General features: G+C 33.0%; 1 protein-coding gene across 1 annotated transcript in view; it reads right to left on the bottom strand.

Annotated features, from left to right (window-relative positions):
• Positions 1–4153: 4153 nt before the first annotated feature.
• LOC115888147 (protein stoned-B-like) overlaps positions 4154–25424 on the bottom strand; it is a 48923-nt gene continuing 27652 nt past the window's right edge. The window contains 13 exon segments of the mRNA XM_030907742.1: positions 4154–4719; positions 6692–6902; positions 7709–7860; positions 13325–13491; positions 13550–13664; positions 18356–18503; positions 18701–18778; positions 19811–20050; positions 20822–21026; positions 22019–22184; positions 22515–22605; positions 23355–23515; positions 23575–25424. Coding sequence (XP_030763602.1) covers positions 4575–4719; positions 6692–6902; positions 7709–7860; positions 13325–13491; positions 13550–13664; positions 18356–18503; positions 18701–18778; positions 19811–20050; positions 20822–21026; positions 22019–22184; positions 22515–22605; positions 23355–23515; positions 23575–25424 — 3729 coding nt within the window. The 3' untranslated portion in view covers positions 4154–4574.

A 25424-nucleotide genomic window follows, 5' to 3' on the forward strand; every position in this document is an offset into this window, starting at 1 on the left:
AATTTGGATACATTTTAATATTCAACCTCAGATTTAACATCAATGTGATATGTTCTAACAAATCACTGTTCTAATAAGAAAAAAAATAAAGCAACATAATAATAATAATTACGGTGATTCTTTAGTATTGCAAAAATTATAAAAAATTTATTACAGATTCTTTGAATAAAAAAATAAACACTATAATAAAAATAACACACGTGTGAAGTACCCTTTTGCTATTTTTTTCGCAATATTGAAGAATCACTCGGTATAGGTTATATCTACGATTTTTTTTATATTAAGTACTTTATACTATACCTCTTAACAGGAGTATATTATCTTTGGTATTTCTTTAATTCATATATTCTTAATATTTTCCAGTTTTTAAGATATTTTATAATTTCGAAAAGCACTAATTAATTCAGTTATTACTTTGAATTGAATAATTTAATATTCATATCCGAAAATCTACTTCAAATTCTTTTTTAATGCTTTTTGCAGTCTTTATAATTTGTATACTCATTAAAGTTAAAGAAAATTCAAACGCAAGCCACATTTAGATAGATACAGTTCCAATAATACATTTTTGAATTCTTGATGTCATTTTAAAATTTAATGGTTTTTAAGGTTTTTTGATGATTTTTTAAACAATTTGTAATTTTTTAAGCAAAATCAACCCACTAGAACAAAATATATCGAACTTTAAAATACATGAAAACAGTATAAAAATACAATAAAATAATAAAATTTAGATAAATATAATAATGTTAGTTTAAATTCACTTAAAGTTATCTACATGTTTTTAATCATTGATACTCTGTCAGTTTTTATATTTCTACTGACTTAGCCGTATTGTCCGCTCATCAGGTTAACTAAAATAGTTTTATATCTTTTATTATACACTATTCCAATAGTTATATTTTATATTCGAAATTATTATTTCTTCTTATTTCTTCGAAAAGTTGATTTAAAAATATATTTGTCTACCATAGTACTGAGAATATACTGGACAATTCAACCTCGATGGCAGATTTTTATGTATCTGTGGAGAACTGCTCCCTTTGAAAAGCTGTAGCATCTTTTCTATTTTAAATAAAACACCCGGTATTTTTGGACTTTTTTTTAAACTACTTTTGTTTCTCTTAATTTTACTGTATTACTTTCTTATAACTATGTCTAATAGTTTTTGAGATAAAAATAAAATATGTGTAATAATTGCAAAAACTTTTATCTTAACTAAGCATTGGTAAAATCATGTTTTTAACTTATCGAAAAACCTACAATCGATCATTGAACCGCCCTGTATATTATTAATTTGTTAATGTTTTTCTAGTATTAGGTACTGGCATTCTAAGCTTTAAATTTCTCTGATTTGTTACTAATTATTCGCTATACATTAACGTCTAATTAAGAAGTCACAGCGAAGCACAGTTAACAGTACATGCACAATTATATAAACGACTATATATTCTAATTTATAATAATAAATAGTACAATAACATCACAGATATAAAAGGAGACACCCAAAGACGAATTTCCATATATCTAAGACATTGATACAATTTCTAAAAGTATTTCTTTACATTACAACAAAATAATATTACATCAATACATCCATTATATTTTTATATTCGAATAACCAATTTTTTAATTAGTGTATTTTCTTATTAATTATTAATTTTGATATTTTTTTGAAAATTTTACATAATTTATTATAATATGATGCACGGTTACTTCAATTTCCGTCCAATAATGTAGTTCAATTTATGAGACTTTTAAAGCCTCATAAGTGTCAGTATATTAATAATAACATATTAGAAGAAAAAAACAAACTGAGGGAAACGACGTATATACAGTGTGTTTAAGTATTGTGAAGAAAATACACTCAGATGCAAAGAAACGCAACGGATATTTTTTTCGTGGAGTTTAAAGTGCTATATTTTTTTTACTTTTTAGTCTATGTTTTTTTAACATACTGTATATTATAAATCTATCAACTTTAATTTATAAACTTCAGTATTTGGCTTATATTAACTTTAAAACACCCTGCATCAGAACTATATATGTCTCAAGAGCATTTTCTTTTTTGACTCCATATCAACACATGCCTTGGTCAATTTTTTAGGAGTGAAATGAACTTTCCACCAACAATTTGCAATTTTTTCAATTGTCACTAGTTTATGATGTTATGCATTGAATAAGAAGACTAAGGAAGGAGCATAATGCTATCCATGTATTCATGTATGGTGGGCGGAAAAGGGACGCTAGGGTGGGGATCCGTGACAGTTCTGTTTGACGATTCATTTGACACATTTGAATTTGATTTGAAATTTTGTGGATTTGTCAGTCTTTACGGAGCTTATTTTATGTTATTTATTATTTATTCTACTACTGATAGTTGCATAAAGGTAGTAAATCTAGATGGAAATTGTGGCAGAACTTAAATTAACAGTGAAACTATCGCGATTAAAGACTCTAAAATAGTTGATTGTGTAGCGTACGGTAGATCTCGGCAAAAATCGAGTGAAATATTGGAACAACTTTTCGCTAGTAAGTGACTATATAACATACATACGTGTAGTAAACCGATCATTTATGAAATTCACTTAAATTAACTAATTATATATTTTTTCTTGCATTTTTGCTTTTATTTACTACTTGTCAAATATTATATGTCAAAGAATTTAGATACGTCAATCAGGCTTCAGTAGCGTATCGGATGTTTGTGTTAATAAATAATTATTAAAACTTATCTATTTTTATTATAATAATATGTTTTTATAACAATTTTAATAACTACCAACATTTATTCACAACGTAAAATAAAAAAAAATATTGAGTCTATCCCACGTCTACCCTACATCATAGTTTTACATTTTTTAAATAAAATTAGAACGGCACTGATAAACCGGAATTTAAGTCGGCCATATGTGAGTCCCATCGCGGTAGACCTAAGATTTTTTATATGCTCCTTCCTTAGTCTTCTTATTCAAAGATGTTATGTTAATATCACGAGGTGGCTTTGGTGCCTATTGTCGTAATGTCATATCGACACTGATTAGAAAATTTGCTACCTAACTTATTAGAAAATATATATTTACTTTACGAAAATATATACCTATCTAAGTTATTGCACAGGGTGTTTTAAAGATAGGGTAAAAAACAACTCCTTGATTAACCTTTAAAAAATCAAGGAAATAAGGCTAAAAATAAAAAATAACATTTTAAACTTGACCAAAAATTCTTCCGTTGCGTTTTTTTTAGGCTTAAAAGTGTTTTAATTCTTTTTAGCACTGAGATATAACCACAGATTATACAGATTATAAAGTTGTTGTTGTGTTTTTTCTTTATAGTTTTTCGTGGTTCCAATTTTCGGAATCGGGCACTAGGTAGGTTACTAGTTTGCGCACAGAGCCTCTAAAATTGTGCACAGCTGCACAGCGCCTGACCGGCACAGTTATTAGAGACATATCGGAAAACCGAATAGCGTCATGCAGTATTTACGCGTACCTTATCATGGTTACGATATGCGCAAGTCAATTTTTAACGCAACACCCGCTAATAACGTTAGCGCCTGACGTAATTTGCTGATCAATTACACCAAGAGCTATTTCTAAATAACGTTTAAAAATTGCTTAAATGGGCATGTGCGGGTACATTTGACAACCGGGGCCGGCCGGCGAACGGCGAGATCTTTTATTTTAGGTTATGTTTGAATTATTTTGAATTATTACTTTAGTTTTATTAGGTAATTTGATATTTAAGTAGCTGGGATTAGTTTTAATTAAATAAATATGGCCCAAAATATGCCCTTCTAAGCCCTTCTAAGAGAATTTGTTGCTTGTTGGCCTAAACCCACTGGCAGACGTTGAACAATGAAGCACTGGAAATAAGCACTTTAGCCCTTTAGTTTTAAAATACCTAGTAAACAAAACAATTTCAAAGTTTTAAATTCAAAGTTAGGTTAAGTTTAAATAGCGGACGCGACGCGAACAGAATTCTTTCCGATCCGATAACTATAAATGAAGAGAGTTAATACCACCTCACGTAAAGAAAATAACACCTGGCCTTATTAACGTCCATGCATGCTATTCGGTTTAGCGATATCTCTCTATTACGCTGTTTAGTGTTATTTTACGCGAGTTTATTTTTGCGCACAGAAAATTTTAGTCGTTTGCACATCGTCATAAAAAACAATTTTCGTACCACGAATTAGGGATAAGATTTTTATCTGTATACATATAGTATACCTAATCTGTGATATAACTAAGAAACCCAATAATTCTCCTGTAGGTATTTAAAAATTAACTGTATTAGACATCCATGGAGTTTCACTTGTTATTTGATTTCTTTTTAATAATTAATTATTTTATTTGCACCTCCGTTTAGTTCTGTGAAGCAGACATAAAAATACTATGAAGTCTTACATTTTTAAGTACACATGACAACATTACAGTATCTAGTACCTAGTTTCTTTATAATACCTTTAAAGTCTTTAATCTTACATTGATGTAGGTATAGAAATTTAAATAAAATAGGCGTATACAACCTTTATATCAATGGTTATCGTTTTGGTCAAACTTCCTGTCAGTCTAATCGCTATCAGAACTAGACTCTTCTGCCACTGGGGCCGGTTTTTCTGGGGCTGGTGCCGCAGCTGCTGGGGCAGTAGTTTTGACGTAGGTCGCCGAAGAATAGGCGTTTGGTGCCTCGCCCTCTGTATGCTCTATTCCGACCCTGTAGAATTTAAAATAAATAAATAAACTCAGATTAAAATTCTCCCCAAATCAACAATAATCCGTTCGACTATAATCATTACCAAGAGCACCGATTTTTTTTTAAATTAATAGTATTATGTGTAATAAAACTTAACCACAATAGATCGTGGGCTAGGTCTACAGGGGAAACTACGTAAAAAAGGCACCAAGTACACTACCTCACAGGTGGTGCGGAAATGTGTGCATATTATAAAAAAACAAGTTTTTCAATTTTTAAAATCGCCATATCTCAGGAATGGTGGTTCGTAAGAAAAAAGTATAAGAACCATTATTGTAGAAAATTTAATGGTCTACAACATTTGTTTAAGGTACTTTTGCGATGGCGCTCACCGTTTAGGAGAAAAAATCAAAAAAACATATTTTTGACTTTTGACCTTGGATATTTTTTTTAGCAGACGTGGGAGGGGTGGAGATTTTTCAGATATCATTTATAATACTGTAATTAAGACCTGTACCAATTTTCAGATCTATGCGAATTATTGTTAATTGAAATGTCTATTTTGACTTGGGTATTCATCGACAAAATCCCTACGAGCAACCGTTCTCAAGATATTTAGAATAAAAATAGTCAATGCGTGTCATTATTGACAAAAAATAAAAATGTTCAGTAGATATAATAGTTATTTGACTGAAATGATAAATTTCGGAGCTTTTTATTTTTTTAAATTAATCAAAAATTTTTCTTTGAAAAAATGATGATAAAATTGTTGAACTTTCGGTTCAAAAACATTTCAAATTTATGATTTCAGTCTAATAACTATTTATCCACGACTCGTCTATAATTTGATTATTATACATGAGTTTATGAAATAATAATAATATTCATTATTCACTAGTGAATAATGGTTTCATTATTCATCGTTTCCACGGATATCTCGATCCAAACTCCAAACCCATTCTTCTATTTTAGTGCCGTTTTTGTTCCAATCTCCAACTGTTACCTCACCTACCATTCACTCAAATTTACATGCTAAAAGAGTCCAAAAATATAAATAAGGAGAACCACTCACACGGGCTAAGGGGATTCCCCGTCGGTCCCAACGATTTTAAACGGAAATATGTAAATATACATATAGTATATTTTAGAAGCTCGGTTAATACGGAGCATAGACGGGCGACCTCGGATAATCAGGGTCTTTAGATTGGATCGGTTAATCCGGAGCTCGGATAATTGCGACTCGGATAATTGGGGTTCTACTGTATTTAATCTGATTATATTCATCGCAACAATATTGATCAGCGCTAATTAACATTGAATAAGGAAAATCGCGAGCCTATTGGAAGATTGAAATAAATAATAATATCGAGCTCAGAAATTTAAAAATATTATTTTTAACTTTTTTTATTGTGAATTTGAAATCTCAGTGTGCGATCTAATAATATGCATAATATTAATCGTAGTTTATCGTATATTATTATATCGTAAATGTATTTTTTGCTCATTAGTTTTATACAGGTACGGACAAAAAGTTATTAGTTTTCAAACCAGTTAAAAAATATGTAGGTGGCGCCCTCTACAAGTAGGAGTCATATTGACATCAAAATCAAATTTCTCGTGTCAAAAACTGCCAGACACCAATTTTCATCCAAATATTAACGTGACTTCAGAAATTATTTAGAAAAAATCGAAATAAAAATGAAACTTCTACAACCAGTATCTCCGAAACTAAGCATTTTAGGACATACATTTATGCAAACTTATACTTATTTTTATCTTCAGAATATGCTGCCGAAGTTTCCGGAATACAGTTCGGACCACTCTGTATATTATAAATGTGCTGCTACATGACAAAAAAAGCAGCATAGTTCGCAAAGTGGTTCTTCTTTAGTAGGTAAATTTTAAACAACGGTTTGCTAAAATTAAACAACTATAGCGAACACAGTGTCTTCGCGTGTCGGACACAAGTGGCTTTGTGTAAAAGCGCTCTTACCTGTACTCGTGCCTAGCAAGGTATCTGACATATTTTTCAGGCGGCTCATCCGAATCGGAATTCTGCAGACTCACGCTTCTGCACGTCGTATGACTCACTTGAGTCGCAGGCATAGTAAATTCCACGTAGCAATATTCTGCCAATTTCTCTGGCATCTGATCGAAGCTTGTCAAAGCTATCCTGCACACCATGTTGTGTGTGGTGTAAGCGCCTATAGATATAAAAAACGATTATTATAATATAAATTTGGCACCATCAAACCGTCTGCGTTGCATAGATAAAAGATACAAGTTTAGATTGGAAAGTGCCCATAACGCCAATGTAAATACTATTTGACGCTGTTCTTACAACGGTCGCGACCCAAAGCTTTTGATAATTTCGGAGCGGTTCGGCCTTTTCCGGAATTATATCGCCAAATATTATTTATTCAAATTTATTATTACTTTCTTTTAATTTTATAAATAAAAGACAGCGTGTTGCATACAAGAAACTTTATTTTATATAAGGACATGCATAAAATACCTATGAAACATTGGAAAGCGACGTTATGCCACGATCCACGATGGTTTTTGCAGTTCACAATTCACAGCACAGCTTTTTAAGTTTTTAATGCCACTTTTTCACAATTATCACGGGTTTGAGTAAATAAAACTTAAATTAAACTCACAAGATAGCATAATTACTTTGAAAACGGACGCTCTAAACACTTTTCGGAGTTTTTTCAATGAGAGCGGTTTAGATTTTGAAAGATTTTATAATTTTTGAAGATTCTTTGATAAGAGAAAATTATTTCTGTTTTTGTTTGCGGTTGTTCTTAGCAACCGCTATAGCAGCGCCAGATCGCGTACAACGGTCGCGACCCAAAATTTTGGCAGGCATTCCAATCTAAATTTATTTCCTCTATCTATTTTTTTTACTTTGGCTTTTGACAAGAAGTGTCAAATAAAATTCGTAAGCCAACTTTTACTGATTTCTCTTTACTTATTATTTTAATAGCTATCGAGTTATTTTGTTCACCTTGGCCTTCTTTTGGTAAGCGCGGACACCTCCACACGATTGCTCTGTGTTGATGCTCGTATTTAGCCTGTCCTGACGTCACTTCTATTAAGCTTTCTTGTAGAGCATCCATGGTGCCTAAGATACGTTCAATTCCTTTAATTTTTCCTGTCCTAAAATAAGTAAAATATAAGTAGTACCTACAGAGTCACTATAATGTCACAAATAATTTTTTAAACAATTTTAAACTTTCCAAATAATATAAAAAGATTAAAAAGTAATACCTTGTAAGTAATTATTATACAGGGTGGTCCGAACTGTATTTCGGAAAGCAGCATATTCTGCAGATAAAAATAAGTAAAAAAGTTCGTATCAATGTATGTCCTAAAACGCTTAGTTTCGGAGATACAGGGTGTAGAAGTTTTTCTATTTCGATTTTTTCTAAATAATTTCTGAAGTAGCGTCAATATTTTGATGAAAATTGGTGTGTGGGAGTTTTTTGGCATGATTTATTTATTTATTTATTTATCTGGTTTTAAGAGTAATAACTTTTCGTCCGTACCTGTATAAAACTACTGAGTAAAAAATATACATGTACGACGTTTTTTACGTAACAAAGGTATCTAGACAGTGGACGGGAATGACGACCGTACAGCTGGTTCCAATAAAATTGAATACGATTTAAAACATATTTTTATTATTTCGGGCAGTATATTCTTCGATACCAGTCCTCCATTTATCTACTCATGTCATGCTGACATTCTGAAAAGTTTATTTGCCACTTTGTCAAAAGCAAATTTGTTTTATTCAATGTCTCAATAACCTTAACATGCCAAAATACTTGACACATAAATATACACTGCTCAAATATTCGAAAAAAATGTGTAAAGAGTCGTATTCATTTTTTTTTGGAACCAGCTGTACATCTATTCAGGGCGGCTGTCAATAGGATTATGTGGACCAACATGATTGCCAACATCCATAGAGGATAGGCAGTGAAAGAAGAAGAAAGGTATCTTGGTAAAAATCGCTACGTGTAACAGTTCTCAAGATATTTGAAATCAATACCTGTCATCATTGACAATAGCTTTTTTCGTTTTCCTATTATTACCGATTCTGAACCGTCCTAGAATTGTGATACGTATGCGCAGAAGGAAATATGAAGACATTATTTCATTTGTGCATGCGCTGGAGAGTTCTAGGACGATTCAGAATCGATAATAACAGGAAAACGAACAGACCTATAAATTAAACATGTTGACTAAATAGTTATTAGACTAAAATAAAAAATTTAAAACGTTTTTGTTCCAAAAGTTCAATGATAACTGTTTATCGTCATTTTTTCGAAGAAAAATTTATTATTAATTTAAAAAAATAAAAAGTTTCCAAATTTATTTTTTGTCAATAATGACATGTATTGACTAATTCCATTCTAAATATCTTCAGAACGGTTGCTCGTAGCGATTTTTACCAAGAGACATTTTTTACGTAAAAAATCACGAAAATATATATTTTTTTCACTCAGTAGTTCACTCAATTCTTCAAAACAGTTAAAAAACATGTAGGTGGCGGCCCTTACGAATAGGAGTCATATTGACATCAAAATCAAATTTCTCATATCAAAAAACTCCCAAACACCAATTTTTATCAAAATATTGACGTTACTTCAGAAATTATTTGGAAAAAATCGAAATAAAAATAAAACTTCTACATAAACTCTCCAAAACTAAGCATTTTAGGACATTTATACAGACTATTTCACTTATTTTTATCTGCAAAATATACTGCCGCAGTTTCCGGAATACAGTTCGGACCACCCTGTACATTGAGAAACTATGGTTACGCTAGTTGAATTTGATACTTTATGTCTGTTTAATAATATATTTTCGTATTTTTATGATTAGGCCATATACAAACAAATAAAAAGAGACTGGCAAATTAAATGTCAAAGAGAGGGACAATGTTCCCGTAGCGCAACTCAGAACGCAAAATTTCGTTCTATTTATGTTGATCTGCGCATTGCGTCTATTGGGCCCACTATCTCATTCTAATATAACAAGAGAGAAAGAAGCAACCATATAAAACGTAATTTCTAAATAAAAATTAGAACAATCGCCTTTCGTTTTCGTCATCATGACAACCAAGATGACAACATCATGAAAATTCGTCATGTTTGTTAATTTTTCTTTTGGTGATTTACCTTTTTTTCTAAACTCTCCATTTTATTGACTTATGAATATGGATAGGGAACAAATTTCTTTGTTCCATATAGGTATTTATATTTTGTTACTTATAATTTTCGGTTATACTATTTGTTATTTTATTTGCTGCAGGAGCCAGTATCATCTATTTTTTATATGTATCGGTGCTCCCTTCCTCTGATAGATATCTTAAAGACACCCGGTAAAATAAAAGTAAGTAGTTATATTTATCATCTTATTAAGGAAAAAGTAGAAGTAGTAGTGTCAAAAGTATTTTGAACCTCTCTTAACATAACAAATTAATACAATTTTTTTCATTTTTTGTGTAGTTTTATAGCTGGTTTATAGTAACCAGAAACTTTATTAATATACCTATTTTACTTTTGTTTTAGGATTAAAACTGGACTTGAAACTTCTTGTAAAGTCTTCTTTGCTTGGATATTCACTTTGTTATTGCAATTAGGCAGTTTTTTCGAAAATTAGATTTTTAATGCCCTTTAAAAAAATTCGCCGATCGTTTCCTGCAACAGTCAGTTCTTCTGCATTTAAAATTGGTAGGTGGGTGGAATAAACACTGTTATTTTTTGTTATTATATTATAAAAAGTTTATTTTTGTCATACGCTCCCAAAAACAGCTATTTTACGGACTCATTTCAGTCCGTAAAATGTTTCTTTTTCGGCCTAGGCCGTAAAGGTCGTCATGGCAACCTTTATGGACTAAAATGTCTAAATTCGTTATTTGGTTGTTTTATTTTGTCATTCGAAATTTGTCACAAAATCACATAAAATTATACATATATTTATAATTAAATTATTAAATACTAACAATATCAAAAGCTAAGTTATTTGTTTAAAGTAAGTACCTAGGTACCTATTTAAAAGAGCTTTTAAATTAAAATATTCTTAAATTACAGTCACAAACATTCAAACCATCGTCAATTTGGTCGAAATATTCCATGCTGAGAGCAGTGTTAGTGTTAAAGAAGATATTTATATTGACAAATTTCCAAAACTTATTGCTTTTTTGAAGAGGAATTCGGTTGGTTACGAGCCTAAAAGTCTAAGGTTTTGTCCATAAAAGAGATCGGTGATTTTTTGGCCACGGCTAGTGATGAAACTTATTTACTTACTAAGGTAAGTTTGCGATAATGATTTTAAAATATATAGATGGTTTCTTATTCCATTGTATTTGATTTTAAATTATTAAATACTAACAATATCAAAAGCTAAGTTATTTGGAAAAATAAAAATGAAATGAACAATTTTGTGCATTTTGAAAACTTGCATCTGCAATCGAAACGACTCCTCCATTGGCAGGTAAATTTACTTTCTGATGAGGTGGAGTAAATGCGAACGATGATGTACTTGGTAATACATCCGTGGAAGTGGTCGCGATTTTCTTTTCCCCCATTAGCAGTTTGCAAACTTTCTTCTTTTTCTCAATAGATTCTTCTATGTAACCTTCGGCCACTGTGGACGACCTAAATAATTATTGTTGTTTAGAACAAGATCGGAAAATATTAAAATTTTTACCTCCAACCTCCTAGGCGTTTCAGCGATGTAAAATCCACATCTGCATCTGCAGCAAGAGTAGCAGAACTACGTCGGAAACAATGACCTGTATATTCGTTTGGGTTCGACAACTTTAAAAATGCTGCTACAATCGATGGCATCTTCCCAAATGAATGAATGCCGACTCGTTGCACGGTGCATTTTCCTTTACGATAAGAGATGAAGACATAATCATGTGGTACATTTTTTGGCCTAAGACAAGCATATTTTCTATACAACTCAACTGGATTGACAACGTTCCCTTCGTTCACCACCGGAAACACTCTTTTGATATTAGTTTTTGTATCCGCAAGGGTAACTAAAAGGCAGCTGTTGTCTTTTTCTATGATGTCTTGCACTCGTGAGAGTACAATTCTTCTCTTCTACATGCTCCACAAAGGCCAATGACAAGAGCTACCTAAAAATCAAATACAATGGAATAAGAAACCATCTATATATTTTAAAAAATCATTATCGCAAACTTACCTTAGTAAGTAAATAAGTTTCATCACTAGCCGTGGCCAAAAATCACCGATCTCTTTTATGGACAAAACCTTAGACTTTTTAGGCTCGTAACCAACCGAAATTCTTCAAAAAAGCAATAAGTTTTGGAAATTTGTCAATATAAATATCTTCTTTAACACTTAACACTGCTCTCAGCATGGAATATTTCGACCAAATTGACGATGGTTTGAATGTTTGTGACTGTAATTTAAGAATAATTTAAAAGCCTCTTTTAAATAGGTACCTAGGTACTTACTTTTTCGTGGAAATAATTTAGCAATACATCTTCATTTACAACGAATACGCCATTTTTGTCTTTCCATTCATTAAAAACATCATATTCTTTCTGGTAAATGGCACGAGACTTCACAGGAAGTAAATCCAACACGATTTCTTTGGCCTTATTAGCAATATGTTCGGGATTTTGGAACATTTTAAAATTGTTGATGAATTTGTGTGATTTTGTGACAAATTTCGAATGACATGTCAAAATGCGATGAAATAAACAAACTCGTTACTAAGATATGAATTTATAAGCCAACTTTTTCAAACATTATAATTTCAAATATGGAAAATTTGCAAATATGCGTTCTAAAAAACTGTAAAAAGCGTATGACAAAAAATAGTGTATGTAACACGTACCTAAATTATGTTTTTTAGGACTCATCTACTATTTCGGACTCGGCTAACGCCTCGTCCGCAAACAGTAATGATTCGTCCTAAAAAACATCATTTTAGGTACTAGTTACATAAATAGCTATTATTTTTATGTATAAATAAATATGTTTATAAAACAGTACAATTTTTGCTTTTTTTTTATAATTTCCCTTATAATAGTATGTAGTACTCTTTCGTTCTGAAAGAAACTGAAATTTTCACTTAAACTGATTTATTCCCTACACCACGTTCCCTTTACGTGGTATAGGGAATAAATCAGTTTAAGTGAAAATTTTCAGTTTCAGAATGAAAGAATACTACTAATAAAGACTAATTTAAATTTTCCGCCAGCCAGAATGTGCGATAATGTCTTACGAGACGTTTTATACCTATCTCTTTCTTTTTCATATAAAGCACACATAATAAAGAAAGATAGAAATAAAGACGTACGTCCTGCCATGGTCCTGCTAATTGGTTTCAAAATTGTTATTCTGAGTTGCGCTACTGGAACGCGGTCCCACTCTTTACCATGGGATTTGTCAGTCTCTTTTTATTTGTTTATCTATGGATTAGGCGTAAAACTGCTTTGTTTTTATGCCTAAGCGTTAAAATGATTTTTTTATATTGTCAATCACGTCGCAAAAATTAATATTTTGTGACGTTTAAAAAAAATACTTTTGAAAAGAGTTATCTAAAGAAGTATTCTAAAAAAACGGTTATCTACCTTCTATGTGCTGATTTGACCGAACCATATCTAAAATGTTTTTCCACTCTGAACATGTAGATCCAACATTCCGGAATGGGGAATCTGATCATGACGTCTTCGCATGGAATTTGGCCCAGCTTTCTTGATGCGAATCCCGGTACTAGTACATCAGCTCTCAGTTCAACCTAACAGTACTTACATTACAGAATAATAGCTACTTTATTTGTATTCAAACTAATTTACCCTCATTCCAGTAACACAAATTTGAGCTTTCAGTTGTAAAGGAAGTTCTCTATTTTTGGGCGGCCTAACTCTGAAGCGCATCAACTCTATGTAACAAGCATCTGGTGGTTTAAACCTGAAATTATTTCATTTTTGTATTTTATTTATTATACAGTATGTACCAGGTCGTCTTTACAAGAGGAAAAACTTTTTGAAAAAAATGCATTTTTCATAAAAATAATGTTGTTCCAAAATAGTTAATTCCATTTATACTTTTCCAAATTTCCATAACGTTTTAAGAAAAAATAAAAAGAAACATGAAAATATAGTTAATCTCATCAAAGATATAATTTGATTATCTTAGGAAATCCCTTTTTATGAATTCGAACTAAAATCTATTTATAATAGGATAAATCTTTGAATAAGAAGACTAAGGAAAGAGCATATCAAAAATCTTAGGTACACCGCGATGGGCCTCAAATATGGCCGACTTAAATTCCGGTTTATCAGTGCCGTTCTAATTTTATTTAAAAAATGTAAACCTATGATGTAGGGTGGACGTGGGATAGACTCAATAATTTGTTATTTTATTTTACGTTGTGAATAAATGTTGGTAGTTATTAAAATTGTTATAAAAATATATAATTCTAATAAAAATAGATAAGTTATAATAAGTATTTATTAACACAAACATCCGATACGCTACTGAAGCAGGTAAGTCAAATTAACGTATCAAAATTCTTTGACATCTGATCTTTGACAAGTAGTAAATAAAAGCTAAAATGCAAGAAAATATATAATTTAGTTAATTTAAGTGAATTTCATAAATGATCGGTTTACTACACGTATGTATATTATATAGTCACTTACTAGCGAAAAGTTGTTCCATTATTTCACTCAATTTTTGCCGAGATCTACCGCACGCTACACAACCAACTATTTTAGAGTCTTTTTCGATAAATCGCGATAATGTCACTGCTAATTTACGTTCTGCCACAATTTCCATCTAGATTTACTACCTTTATACAACTATCAGTAGTAGAATAAATAATAAATAACATAAAATAAGCTCCATAAAGACTGACAAATCCACAAAATTTCAAATCAAATTCAAATGTGTCAAATGAATCGTCAAACAGAACTGTCAAGGATCCCCACCCTAGAGAGCTTTTTCTGCCCACCATGCATGAATACATGGATAGCATTATGATCCTTCCTTAGTCTTCTTATTCAAAGGGATAAATGGATAAAATATGACGTCTAGTGATGTGTCGGTATTTGAGTAACGTGATTTTGGAGCGGTATTTTTTTTAACGTCGTGTCGCGCTCCACAACGAATCATAAACCTGTTACTGAAGAACGACGATCATAATGACGACAAAATTATAAATTATTTTAATTTAATTATAAATTATTTATAATTTGCAAATAAATTATTTATAATCGCTCTTGAAGTTAGCTCGAACCGTAGTAACCGCATAGCGACGTGTTTAGCTCCAGCCGTCGCGATTTCGTCGGTCGCCAACAGTAGTAGTATCAGCTCCGTGTTCGCTCTGGCCGTCGCGCTCCTAGAGTTGTAGTTCCCTGACGCGAACAGAAGTAACTGCTGTAACTGGGCATCGACGCTGGACCTCGGCGGCGACCTACTTCGCTCCAGCCGTCGCGCTCCTAGGGTTTTAGTTCCCTGTTACGAACAGAGGTAACTGGTCCCTGCTGTAACTGGCTATCGACGCTCGACCTCGGCGGCGCGGCGGCGGCTTACTTCGTTCCAGCAGTCGCTGGAGCACTTCTAGGGTTCCGTTTTTGCCTGTCGCGATTTGGTCGGTTACTATTGGCGTTGGTGCTCCCGTCGCTACGTTACTTTCGAAATAGCGATTTTTGGTATGTATTAGGCATGGTATAAAATAGCGTTGTTAGAAAGATGAAACGTAAAAGCAAGTAAAATAAAAATGTTATTTGCTTTTATACATTTATATAAGTTTTATTGTTTATATCTATTTTTAAGGTCTAATGATGGCTGGAATTGCCGAAACCGGTCACCAATAAAGAATTTTTTGACAGTGGTTTAAACTTTGTTCTTAATTTTAACATTAAATATATTATGTTGCAATATAATATATTTTTGTATTTCTCAGCAACGATAATTTTAAAAAATATAGGGCCATTTTCTATAAAGTAAACACCGCTCTCCATAGACGTTCTGTTAAATTCAAATAAATTAAGTAGTGTATTTTAGTATATGATTGATAATAAATACATGTTAGGTAAATAAACCTTTTTACAAAAATATGAACAAATAAAGAAGAAAATATGATTGAAAAAAACGGAAACTTGTACAGCCACTCTCAATAATTGATTAAAAATAAAATCATAATTAGAGTCTTATAATCTAACAAGAAAGAGAATTACATTTTACTAACATATTCGGGAATAACGTAAGAATGATTTTATGATTACCTGACATGAACATTAACATTTTACTTCTAAATTTTCCCACGAGTAAGAAATATATGCATATATTTAGATAAAAACTTACATCTAGATAAAAATTTTAGCATATGTATTTATATATGATGGAATAATGATTCTAATTATGTCATTTTTTTATTGTTTAGGTTTTTAAAGCAAACATATTTTAAGAACAAAAGATAGAGAAATGTAATTATCTTACAAATGTTTTTTTTTTCTTTAAATTACAGCGGTGATAACGTGGATCAGAAGAATATATATCTAAATTATTATTGGAAAAAATAAAAATTTTTCATTCTGAATAGATGGCGAATAGAAAGTATTGAATACCAATAAATGCATGTACAAATTTTAAGTCAATTCTATTCGTGCTTAAATAATAAAAACAACGTCAGTTTAGGGAATAGGGCATATTTTTTTAATTTTATTTAATAGTTTAATTTCTAAAATTGAAACCTATCATTTTGCCACTGTCATAAATTCTTCTAGTCATCCTGTATTGTTTACAAATTTATCTATGAAATTGTTTATGAATTTACACGGGTACCGAGATAACGGCAAGGTTGGGAGTAGTTGCAGTTTGTGAAAAAAGTTGGTGGAAAAGTCAATAAATCTTAGCAAAATGTATTTTGAGGTGGTAGAATGTAGAAATGAGTGGGAGAGGAGTTAATCACTGCGACTTTACAGATCTATCGTCTCCCCCTTCCTTGAGTTATAACTCATCATACAGTCCCAGGGCTTTGACAAAAGCCAGTATCTCCAATATCAGTTGTGCCTAAGTTCATGGCACGAATGGTTGTAACAGCTGGTACAATTGTAAAAAGTAGGAATTTGGGAGTAGGTAACTAATGCCAGAAATACTGCATAAGCGAGGACTGTGGAAATCGGAACCTCAATTACAAAATAGCGTTATTTTGTCGCGGTATTTTTCTGGAACGGTCGCCACTGTAACGCGACTCATGTGGAACCGGTATTCCCATCACTAATGACGTCAGGTGAAAAATTATAAAATTATTTGGAATATGTATATAAGATAAACCAGACTAAACTTGTCACAAGAGGTAATTCTTTTTCTCCCTTGGTATGTAAATAGCTATTATACTTCGATAATATAGTCTATAAAATGAATAACTTTGAATTTTGACCGTTATTTTTTACCAACATGGCAAATATAAAATCCCTCTATCCAAAAAGTTACTGATATTCTTTAAAATGAGTGCCTGAACGAATCAGATAGGTAACTCTTTTTACTTTCGTGAAATAGAAAAGGAAAATAATAAAACAAGTGACAGTTCTTCCTCTTCTTGCAAAAATCAACACGAAATGTAATTGACAAAAGTAAAATGTCATCAGCTTTTGACATTTCTAAATATTAGACCAATGCCGTCTCTAATAGAACAGCCACAGAGCGAGATTTATGACGTCACGCTAGTTAGATACTACGGATTAATATATATGTTGTAGAATACATGGAAAACATAATTATTCCTCGTATTTTTGGTTTGTATTTTAAAAATGATATAGTTTACATGAAATATACATAATATACAGTTAATAAATAAAATATAATATATACCTATTTATAGTAATAAATACTTTGGCAAATAAAACTATGAACCATACAAATGCAGCAAATGTTTTACAATATACAAATAATGAATAGGTGGTACATAAGATAATGGGTAAAATGTAAAATATATATATTTTAAATTTTGGGGTTTGAAAATCGATCTAATTTAACAAAAAACATTCAATATCTACTAATAGTGATGTATTATTATTGGCATTCACAAAATTTATTTATATATTCTAATGTTTACTGCAATTAATAAACTAATATAAACTTGTCAAAAGAAGACCATATATTTTTTTAAATTATTATTCTTAACACAAAACTATCTACATTGACTATGGAGTACGATTTCAGCCATATTGTAAAACATTTGCTGCATTTGTATGGTTCATAGTTTATCTGCCAAAGTATTTATTACTATAAATAGATATGTATATATATATTGTATTTATTAACTGTATATTATGTATATTTCATGTAAACTATATCATTTTTAAAATACAAACCACAAATACGAGGAATAATTATGTTTTCCATGTATTCTACAACATATTTATTAATCCGTAGTATCTAACTAGCGTGACGTCATAAATCTCGCTCCGAGGCTGTTCTATTAGAGACGGCATTGCGTCAGCATGGCCGCAAGTTGCTAACCTAATAAAATTAACACTAGAAAAGCCCGCGGGAACTGTCAAATTCAAAGTTATTCGTTTTACAGACTATAGCTATTTATATTAGTATTCGAAAACAATATTTCGTGATAATATTGATACTATATTACGTACTTTATTATATGAGTATTTTCATATTCGTCCTGTTGAACACACGAATGGAATTCTACATTTTCTAACCTAATCCATTCTTCGGTTACCACTGGTATAATATCGTGGCGACCTACAACTTCTCTTCCTTGTCTCCTCATATCGTTTATACCTAAAAGAACGTGTCCATTTAATAAGAAGTAATTAAAAAACATGAAAAAACATCCATCTAATACAAATTACAATTATTAACACAAATCAGAATAATATGCATTGTCACAGATAAAGTCCGCATCATATGACACATTTTTCTTTTAAATTAATTTAGATATTATTTATTTCAAGGTTTATTGTTCTTTTTTAACTTACCTAATTCAATATCCGGCATTCCTGTCAAAAAGCCCAAGAAGAATAACCTAACTCGAGCAATTTGTTTTTCAACGTATCCTAAACAAAAAAAATATAAAGTGACTCTCATAACTTTGCAAATTATGACTAATTCAAAAATCAATAAAAGTTGGCGTGTACCGGGTGTCCCACGAAGAATATAATATATAATAGGGCTAATAAATAATATAATATATAATAAGGCTAATATATAATACAGCCGAGAGCTATTCTTAGTGGGACACCCTGTACGTTATCTCAAAGACGTCAAAACTATTATCAAAGTTAAGTTCTAATAATAATAATAGCTCCCGTATATAGCGTTTAACGCCTTGGGAGTAGAAGGTACAGCTTGCCGTGCTAGAACCGTTCGGTATCTAATGTGGCTAGCTCAGAAGGTAATGTGGCTAGCACTACGATTCCTATTATTACCTCAGGACTGTGGATCCCAAGTACTCATTTAATGCTGAGTCAACCTAGGTACCCAAACTATTTTTATTTTATTAAAAATAGTCGGCTGATGAAATGCCGGGTGTAGGATTCGAACCCACAACCTTGAGATTGGTAGACAAGAGCTGTACCTCTACGCCACCGGGCAATTGTATATCTTGTTAAAAAAAAGACAGCACGCTTAAGCACCAAGTAAACCAATTTGTCGATAAAAAAACTTTAAGTTAGTAGTCATGACCAATGCATAAGAATATTCTTTGTAAATCTGATATTTGTCATTTTCGATTTTTTAATTTTTTTCTAATTTAACTTTTGTCATTTTCAATGTTCTTTAAGAAACTTTGATATTAAATCTCCGTTTTGTTTAGCTAAAACTGCAATTTTCATTACAATAAAATGCCTAATCACAACCTAACCACATAATAATCAGAGACAAAGTAATAATGTCGATAAAAAAATATTTGTATATGTATTGTGTTTAAAATTGATGTAAAAAATCGGTGACAAAATTATGAATTTTATTTGACAATATGTTACAAGTCAAAGTAAAAAAGTAGTAGCTGTAGCAACATTGCAATGTGCCTTTGTCAAGTATTTTCATGATATACACGCCAACTTTTACTAATTTTCTTATTATTTTACCTTCCGAGCTTTGTTCCACATACAATTCGTCAACGACAGTAACCTGAACTTCCTCCATTTTGTAATGTAAGGCTCTGTCTCTGTGCGCTTGCAGCCTAAACAAGGCTTCTTCAATACAAAAAGAAAATTGTTTTAAGTCCTCGTAGCTCAACGAGCCTAATTTCATCACTTGGGAGACCTGAGGTGCGTGTTCGACGGGCAATCCTAGCTTTTTTAAGTCGCTTCCAAATTCTTTTACACCTAAAATAACAGTTCATTTTTTTTGACAAAACTCTTGAGAAAAAAAAATTCGAGAAAGCTTGTTCTTTAATATGTCTTTTGCTATGCTCTCCTGAACAGAGTACGGACCGTCTGGCTGCCGGTAGACGTTGCGTTCACTCCTGCGCATTATATCTGTATTCAACATCTGTTCACTACTGCGCATCACAAATTTGCTCTGAATTTCAGGAACTAATGAAGGACTCTAGGACCAACCTATGCGTAGCATATATTTAGTTTCATAAAAAAGTAGCAAAATAAGGTGCAAATCGCATCCTTGTATTTCTTCTCATGAACGAGAAATTCCATAAAACACTCTAAAATGGGATATCCTGTACAGATGTGATGCACGCGCAGTAGTGAACCATAGTAATCTACCGGCAGCCTGACGGCCCGCACTTTACTCAGGAGAGCACAGGAGAGCATAACAAACGATATATTAAAGAACCAGCTTTCTTAAAATTCCTGTTTTCCTGACGGTGCTAGTTCTTGTACTATTATATGTTTATTAAGGTTAGATTAAATTTGTCAAAAAAGTGTCAAAACCTAAGGTCAAAACGTCCACTATCGTACGATCTTTCTCCGTTGACGGGTGGAGTAAAAATTTACGGATAAAAAGTGGAGCGAAACCGCTATGACCAATCAGAGCGCCGTCGGACCATCGCACCGTATCAACGGATAACGGACACATGAAAATCAAACTTTATACCCTCTTAAATATGCGATTAAGTAATACCATGTTATAAACCATACCTTGGTAATCTCCTTGAATGGCATAAGCAGCAAACTGACTCAGTTTATTTGTGATTCTTTCGGCTTTTTTCACTTGACCAGGCCGGACACCAGGCCGCTCCTTGTAAAATATGTACTGGAGCTTGATGGTGAATATCTTTCCGAATTGGTCGTATTGCTGAGCACCTATTTCGGACACTGAGTAGCAAGGTTGCAGTGGCAATTCCTAAAAGATGTTTCAGAATATAAACATTAGAAATGCAGGAATCGTTTAGGTTTTCAGCTCTAATCAAACAACTTAATGGAAAATCTAGGTCAAAAGTGTGTTGCTGACCCCCAATGACAAAGTCATTAAGGCGCCTTCTTTTCTGGCTTTTATTTTTTTTCTGTTCACTTACTTATAAAAATCGGAGATGAACTGTTGGAATATGTAGCGGAATTCAATTACCTCGGCAGTTTGATTTCGGAAAAGACCAATATCGACTCTGAAATTCAGCACAGGATTAGCAGCGCCTCAAGAGCATTGTGGAAATTAAAAGACAGAGTTTTCTACAATCATGACTTGAGCACAAAAACGAAACTTGCGGTGTACCGAGCGATAATAGTTCCCACCATGTTATATGGAAGCGAAACCTGGGTGCCGTACCGCCGACACATGAACGCATTAAACAAGCTGCAACAGAGACATCTTAGACAACTCTTAAGAATAAAATGGTTCCATCACGTCTCAAACGTATCGGTCCTTGAAAGGGCTAACTGCGAGAGTATTGAAGCCATGATTACAAAGTCCCGCTTAAGATGGGCTGGTCACGTATGCAGAATGCAAGAAAACCGCATACCAAAATCTCTGCTTTACGGTGAGCTTGTAGACGGTAAGAGGAGGCCGGGTGGACAACTCAAAAGGTTCAAGGATATTTTCCACAAAAACTTAAAGGGAATTAACAAGCAGAATGAGTGTGAAGAGGCAGCTCACAATAGAACGGAATGGAGAAGAATTGTAAAGTCAGTTAAGAGCGACAACCAAAAAGTAAATAGGCAACAAGGCAATGAGATTTTTGAATGTCTGGAGTGCGGTAGACAGATAACATCACGTATTGGGCTTTTCAGTCACAGAAAAGCTCATGAAAGAAAACGCCTTGCGTGACCATCTTCTGATGCGTGTCAAATACTCGTCAGCGAGTAATGGCGGTATGTATGTATGTATGTATGTTCACTTACTTGGAAAGGATCTTTATCTGACTGTTGATTATACAATTGCAACAGCACGCAATCCTGCTGATACTGCAACTTCAACAGGACTTTCTTCCAGAATCTTTGTCCGGTAATTTTTTTCTTGTTTGGTTGTCTAAGATGCATCTCCCATCCTTCTCCGTTATATTTTATTCTAATCAAAAGAAGAAGAATAATTAACAATAAATAGTACAAAATCGTAGTTCTTTGTGAAACATCGTTGTAATATTATCATTTTAATAAAACACTGTTTTAAACGCTGCCAAGTTTCCAGAATACAGTTCGGACCACCCTGTATTTTGTTACACTGTAGTTAGACGGTTAGTTTTAAGAAGCCCTTGCACAAGGCCTAAGAAGCCGAAACATATGTAGAGATAAATTACTCTCATTAAATTTGAAACATCTAAAAGCGTGTTTTATTAAAATAATAATACATAATAAAAGATTTTACACCTTTATTAGGTTTTGAACAATATTTACTAACCTTGGGAAGTCTTCTAAAGGCTGAGATGTGTCGTCGTCGAAGAGAGGTGTGGAAGGCGATTCTTGAGAATCTGAGCGTTTAAGTTCAGTACCTACAGGGAAAAATTATTAAAAATCATCTAATGATGATAATTTTTTTTTCTCAAGTCATTTGATTTTAAGTCATTTTTCGAAAGCTAACTTAGAAGAAAACTTAATATACATATAAGTAATTGATTTGTGATTCAAATTATTATTCTGAAATAGAAAAAGACTTCGATAAAGACGATACTGACATCGCAAGATAGAGACGATATTGAATACATTGATTGCAAAGTAATCAAAACATAAATTTAATAAAAGGAATATTCTAAATTTCAGATATTTAAATTCAATAGTAGATAGTTTAACTAAACTTAACCAAGAGTAGATAAGGTTTGCGAGCTACTTTTTTTACAGAGGGCAAGATGACATTACTCGAAAATTTTGAAATATAGATAGTGAATAAACTTGAGAATGCAAAAAAAAGTAAAATTATCAGAAAAGGTTTGTTAATTTTTTCTGCTGATTGAAAATGACTACCACTAATTTTGACGTTCTAAATGCATACGTCAAAAAAAAATAGAGGCACAAACTTCTACGCTAATTGAAAATACTAATGTATTCCACTAATTTCGAAATTTTGAATGAAGCGAAAAATAGTAAAAATTGATAAAATACTTAAAATACACTTATTTTTTGCGTGGAAACTATTCATATAACTCAATGTCAAAACATATAACTCTATTTCATAAACTTTAGATAGAAATATTGTAAGTTTTGTAATGTTGTTTCTATGTTTAGGATCCGTAATAAACCTTACTGAATGGTACTGCCTGATCTTGAGGTACAGCTGCGGTAACATCAGTTTGCTGATCAAACGGATTAAATCTTGGAGAAGTATCGGAGAAGGCAACTTGAGTTTGAGCAGGTGGAGGAGCCAGAATTGGCGTTATTCCAGAGAATGCATCCTCTGTTTTCGGTCTACACAAATATAAATATTTATAAGTATAAATTAAGTTTATTTAAGGAAGGTGTATTACCTGATAACGACAGAAAAATCCTTTTCTTCATCTGAATCCTGACTATCACGCCGCTTACCTCCAGGAGGAGCTCTCATCGCAAGAAACTCATCGAATCCACCATCATTACCAAAACCACTCTCCGTCTGGTTAGAACTACCGAAATCATTACCCCAAACATCGTCACCTTGCACAACACCACCACCAAAAGCATCAAAACCTCCGTTTTTGTTTTCATCCGACTTAACTGACTCGAATTTCTCAGCGAATGCATCAAATTCATCATGAACTGGTTGAAAATGAGCTACATTCGTGGTAGTATTGGTCACAGCGCTGTCAAAATCAAAACCTTCCGAGTTAGCTCCAGGTATAGGCGTCGGTGCGGGGGCAGGGGTACTAAAAATGTCCATCTTGTCCGTTTCCTTTTTGAACACGCTATCCAAATTGTCCTGCTGCAAGTCGGGTTCCTTGCTCTGAGTCCCGAAGTCGTCAGAGACAGAGAAAGGATTAAAAGTTACACTAGACACCGATCCTTTACTCTGACTATCGCTAGTGTCCATTTGCAATTCAGCTGAAGGTTCGGGACTCAGAACGTTATCTTTTGCTACTTCCGGTTGGTTTGTAGGGGTCAAGTCATCATTTGCTTCACCTACAAAACCAGAATCTTCCTCTTTTATTTGTAAATCCTCACTAACTAAGTTCTCCGTTATAGTAGGAGTTTTACTTTCTGCCTCAAAGCCTACGTCACAGAGAAGATCCGGCTGAACTTTTTCTTGCTTTGGAACGTTATACAAATTCAAAATATCCGCCTTAGAGGCAACTTTAGGCTGCTGACTCACAGATACGTCGAACATATCCATGATGTCGTTTTGTGCTTGGTTCTGTTGTGCTTCTGGAGCTTTTTGAGTGGGTTCCGTAGGTTTGTTAACATTTTGGCTTAGCCCGAAAGCATTGGAAGCTTGACTGGAAGGTACTGGATTTGGCGGAAAGTTTGGAGAACGCGCGGTAATAGGAGGAGGAGGTGGTTTTTGAGGAGGCGCCGGCCGCGGGGGTCTGACTGGAGGAGCAGGTCTCGAAGGAGGCATGACAGGCCTCTGAGGAACCTGTGTAACCGAAGGATTTTGATTAATATCATGCACAGCTTGAGTAGAACTATTTAAAGACAGTAAATCTTCTTGAGCTGGTTCTGGAGCTTTATGAGTTGATTCTCCGACGTCTAGAAGATCACCAAACGTGGGCTCAGGAGTGGGACTTGGTGATTGTAAGTCTCTCATAGAAACTGGACTTGGAGTTCGTGTTGGAGGAATTTTGTCTAGTAAATGTGAGCTGGTGGCATCCATTGCACCCATAACCGACATGAGAAGGTCTTGAGTCTCTTTACTCTGAGTCGGACGAGGTGGTGGAGGCCTAGCAGGTCCATTGAACGATTGATGTGAGTATTTTAAATCTAAGTCAGAAGGTTTTTGTGCAGTGGTAGTAATCTGTTCTGGCTGACTTACAAAATTGTTTATGCTGGTATTTGTCGAAAACCCCGATAATAAATCTGCGTTGGTTGTTGCAGTAGTATTACTACCGGTTGAAAAGAAATCTTGAGAAGTACTAGACATATCACCGAAAGCATTTGAAGTAGGCACGTTATTTGGTACTTGCGCTTCAGCCGGTTCCAAGTCCATGGGATCGAATGCGAAAGGATTTGTAACCGCCACAGCAGACTGTGACAGAAACGGGTTATCATCCAAAATCTGATCATTGTGTGCCGGTTCTTCCTCCATAAGAAACGGATTAGAATTATTTTGAAACTGATTCTCCGGGGATCCGAAGCCCTCATCTTGAAACAGAAACGGATTTACAGCCATTTTTAACCGATTATA

Source organism: Sitophilus oryzae, unplaced genomic scaffold (genome assembly GCF_002938485.1).
Source record: "Sitophilus oryzae breed Bouriz unplaced genomic scaffold, Soryzae_2.0 scaffold_684_pilon_pilon, whole genome shotgun sequence".
NCBI classification, from domain to species: Eukaryota; Metazoa; Arthropoda; class Insecta; order Coleoptera; family Curculionidae; genus Sitophilus; species Sitophilus oryzae.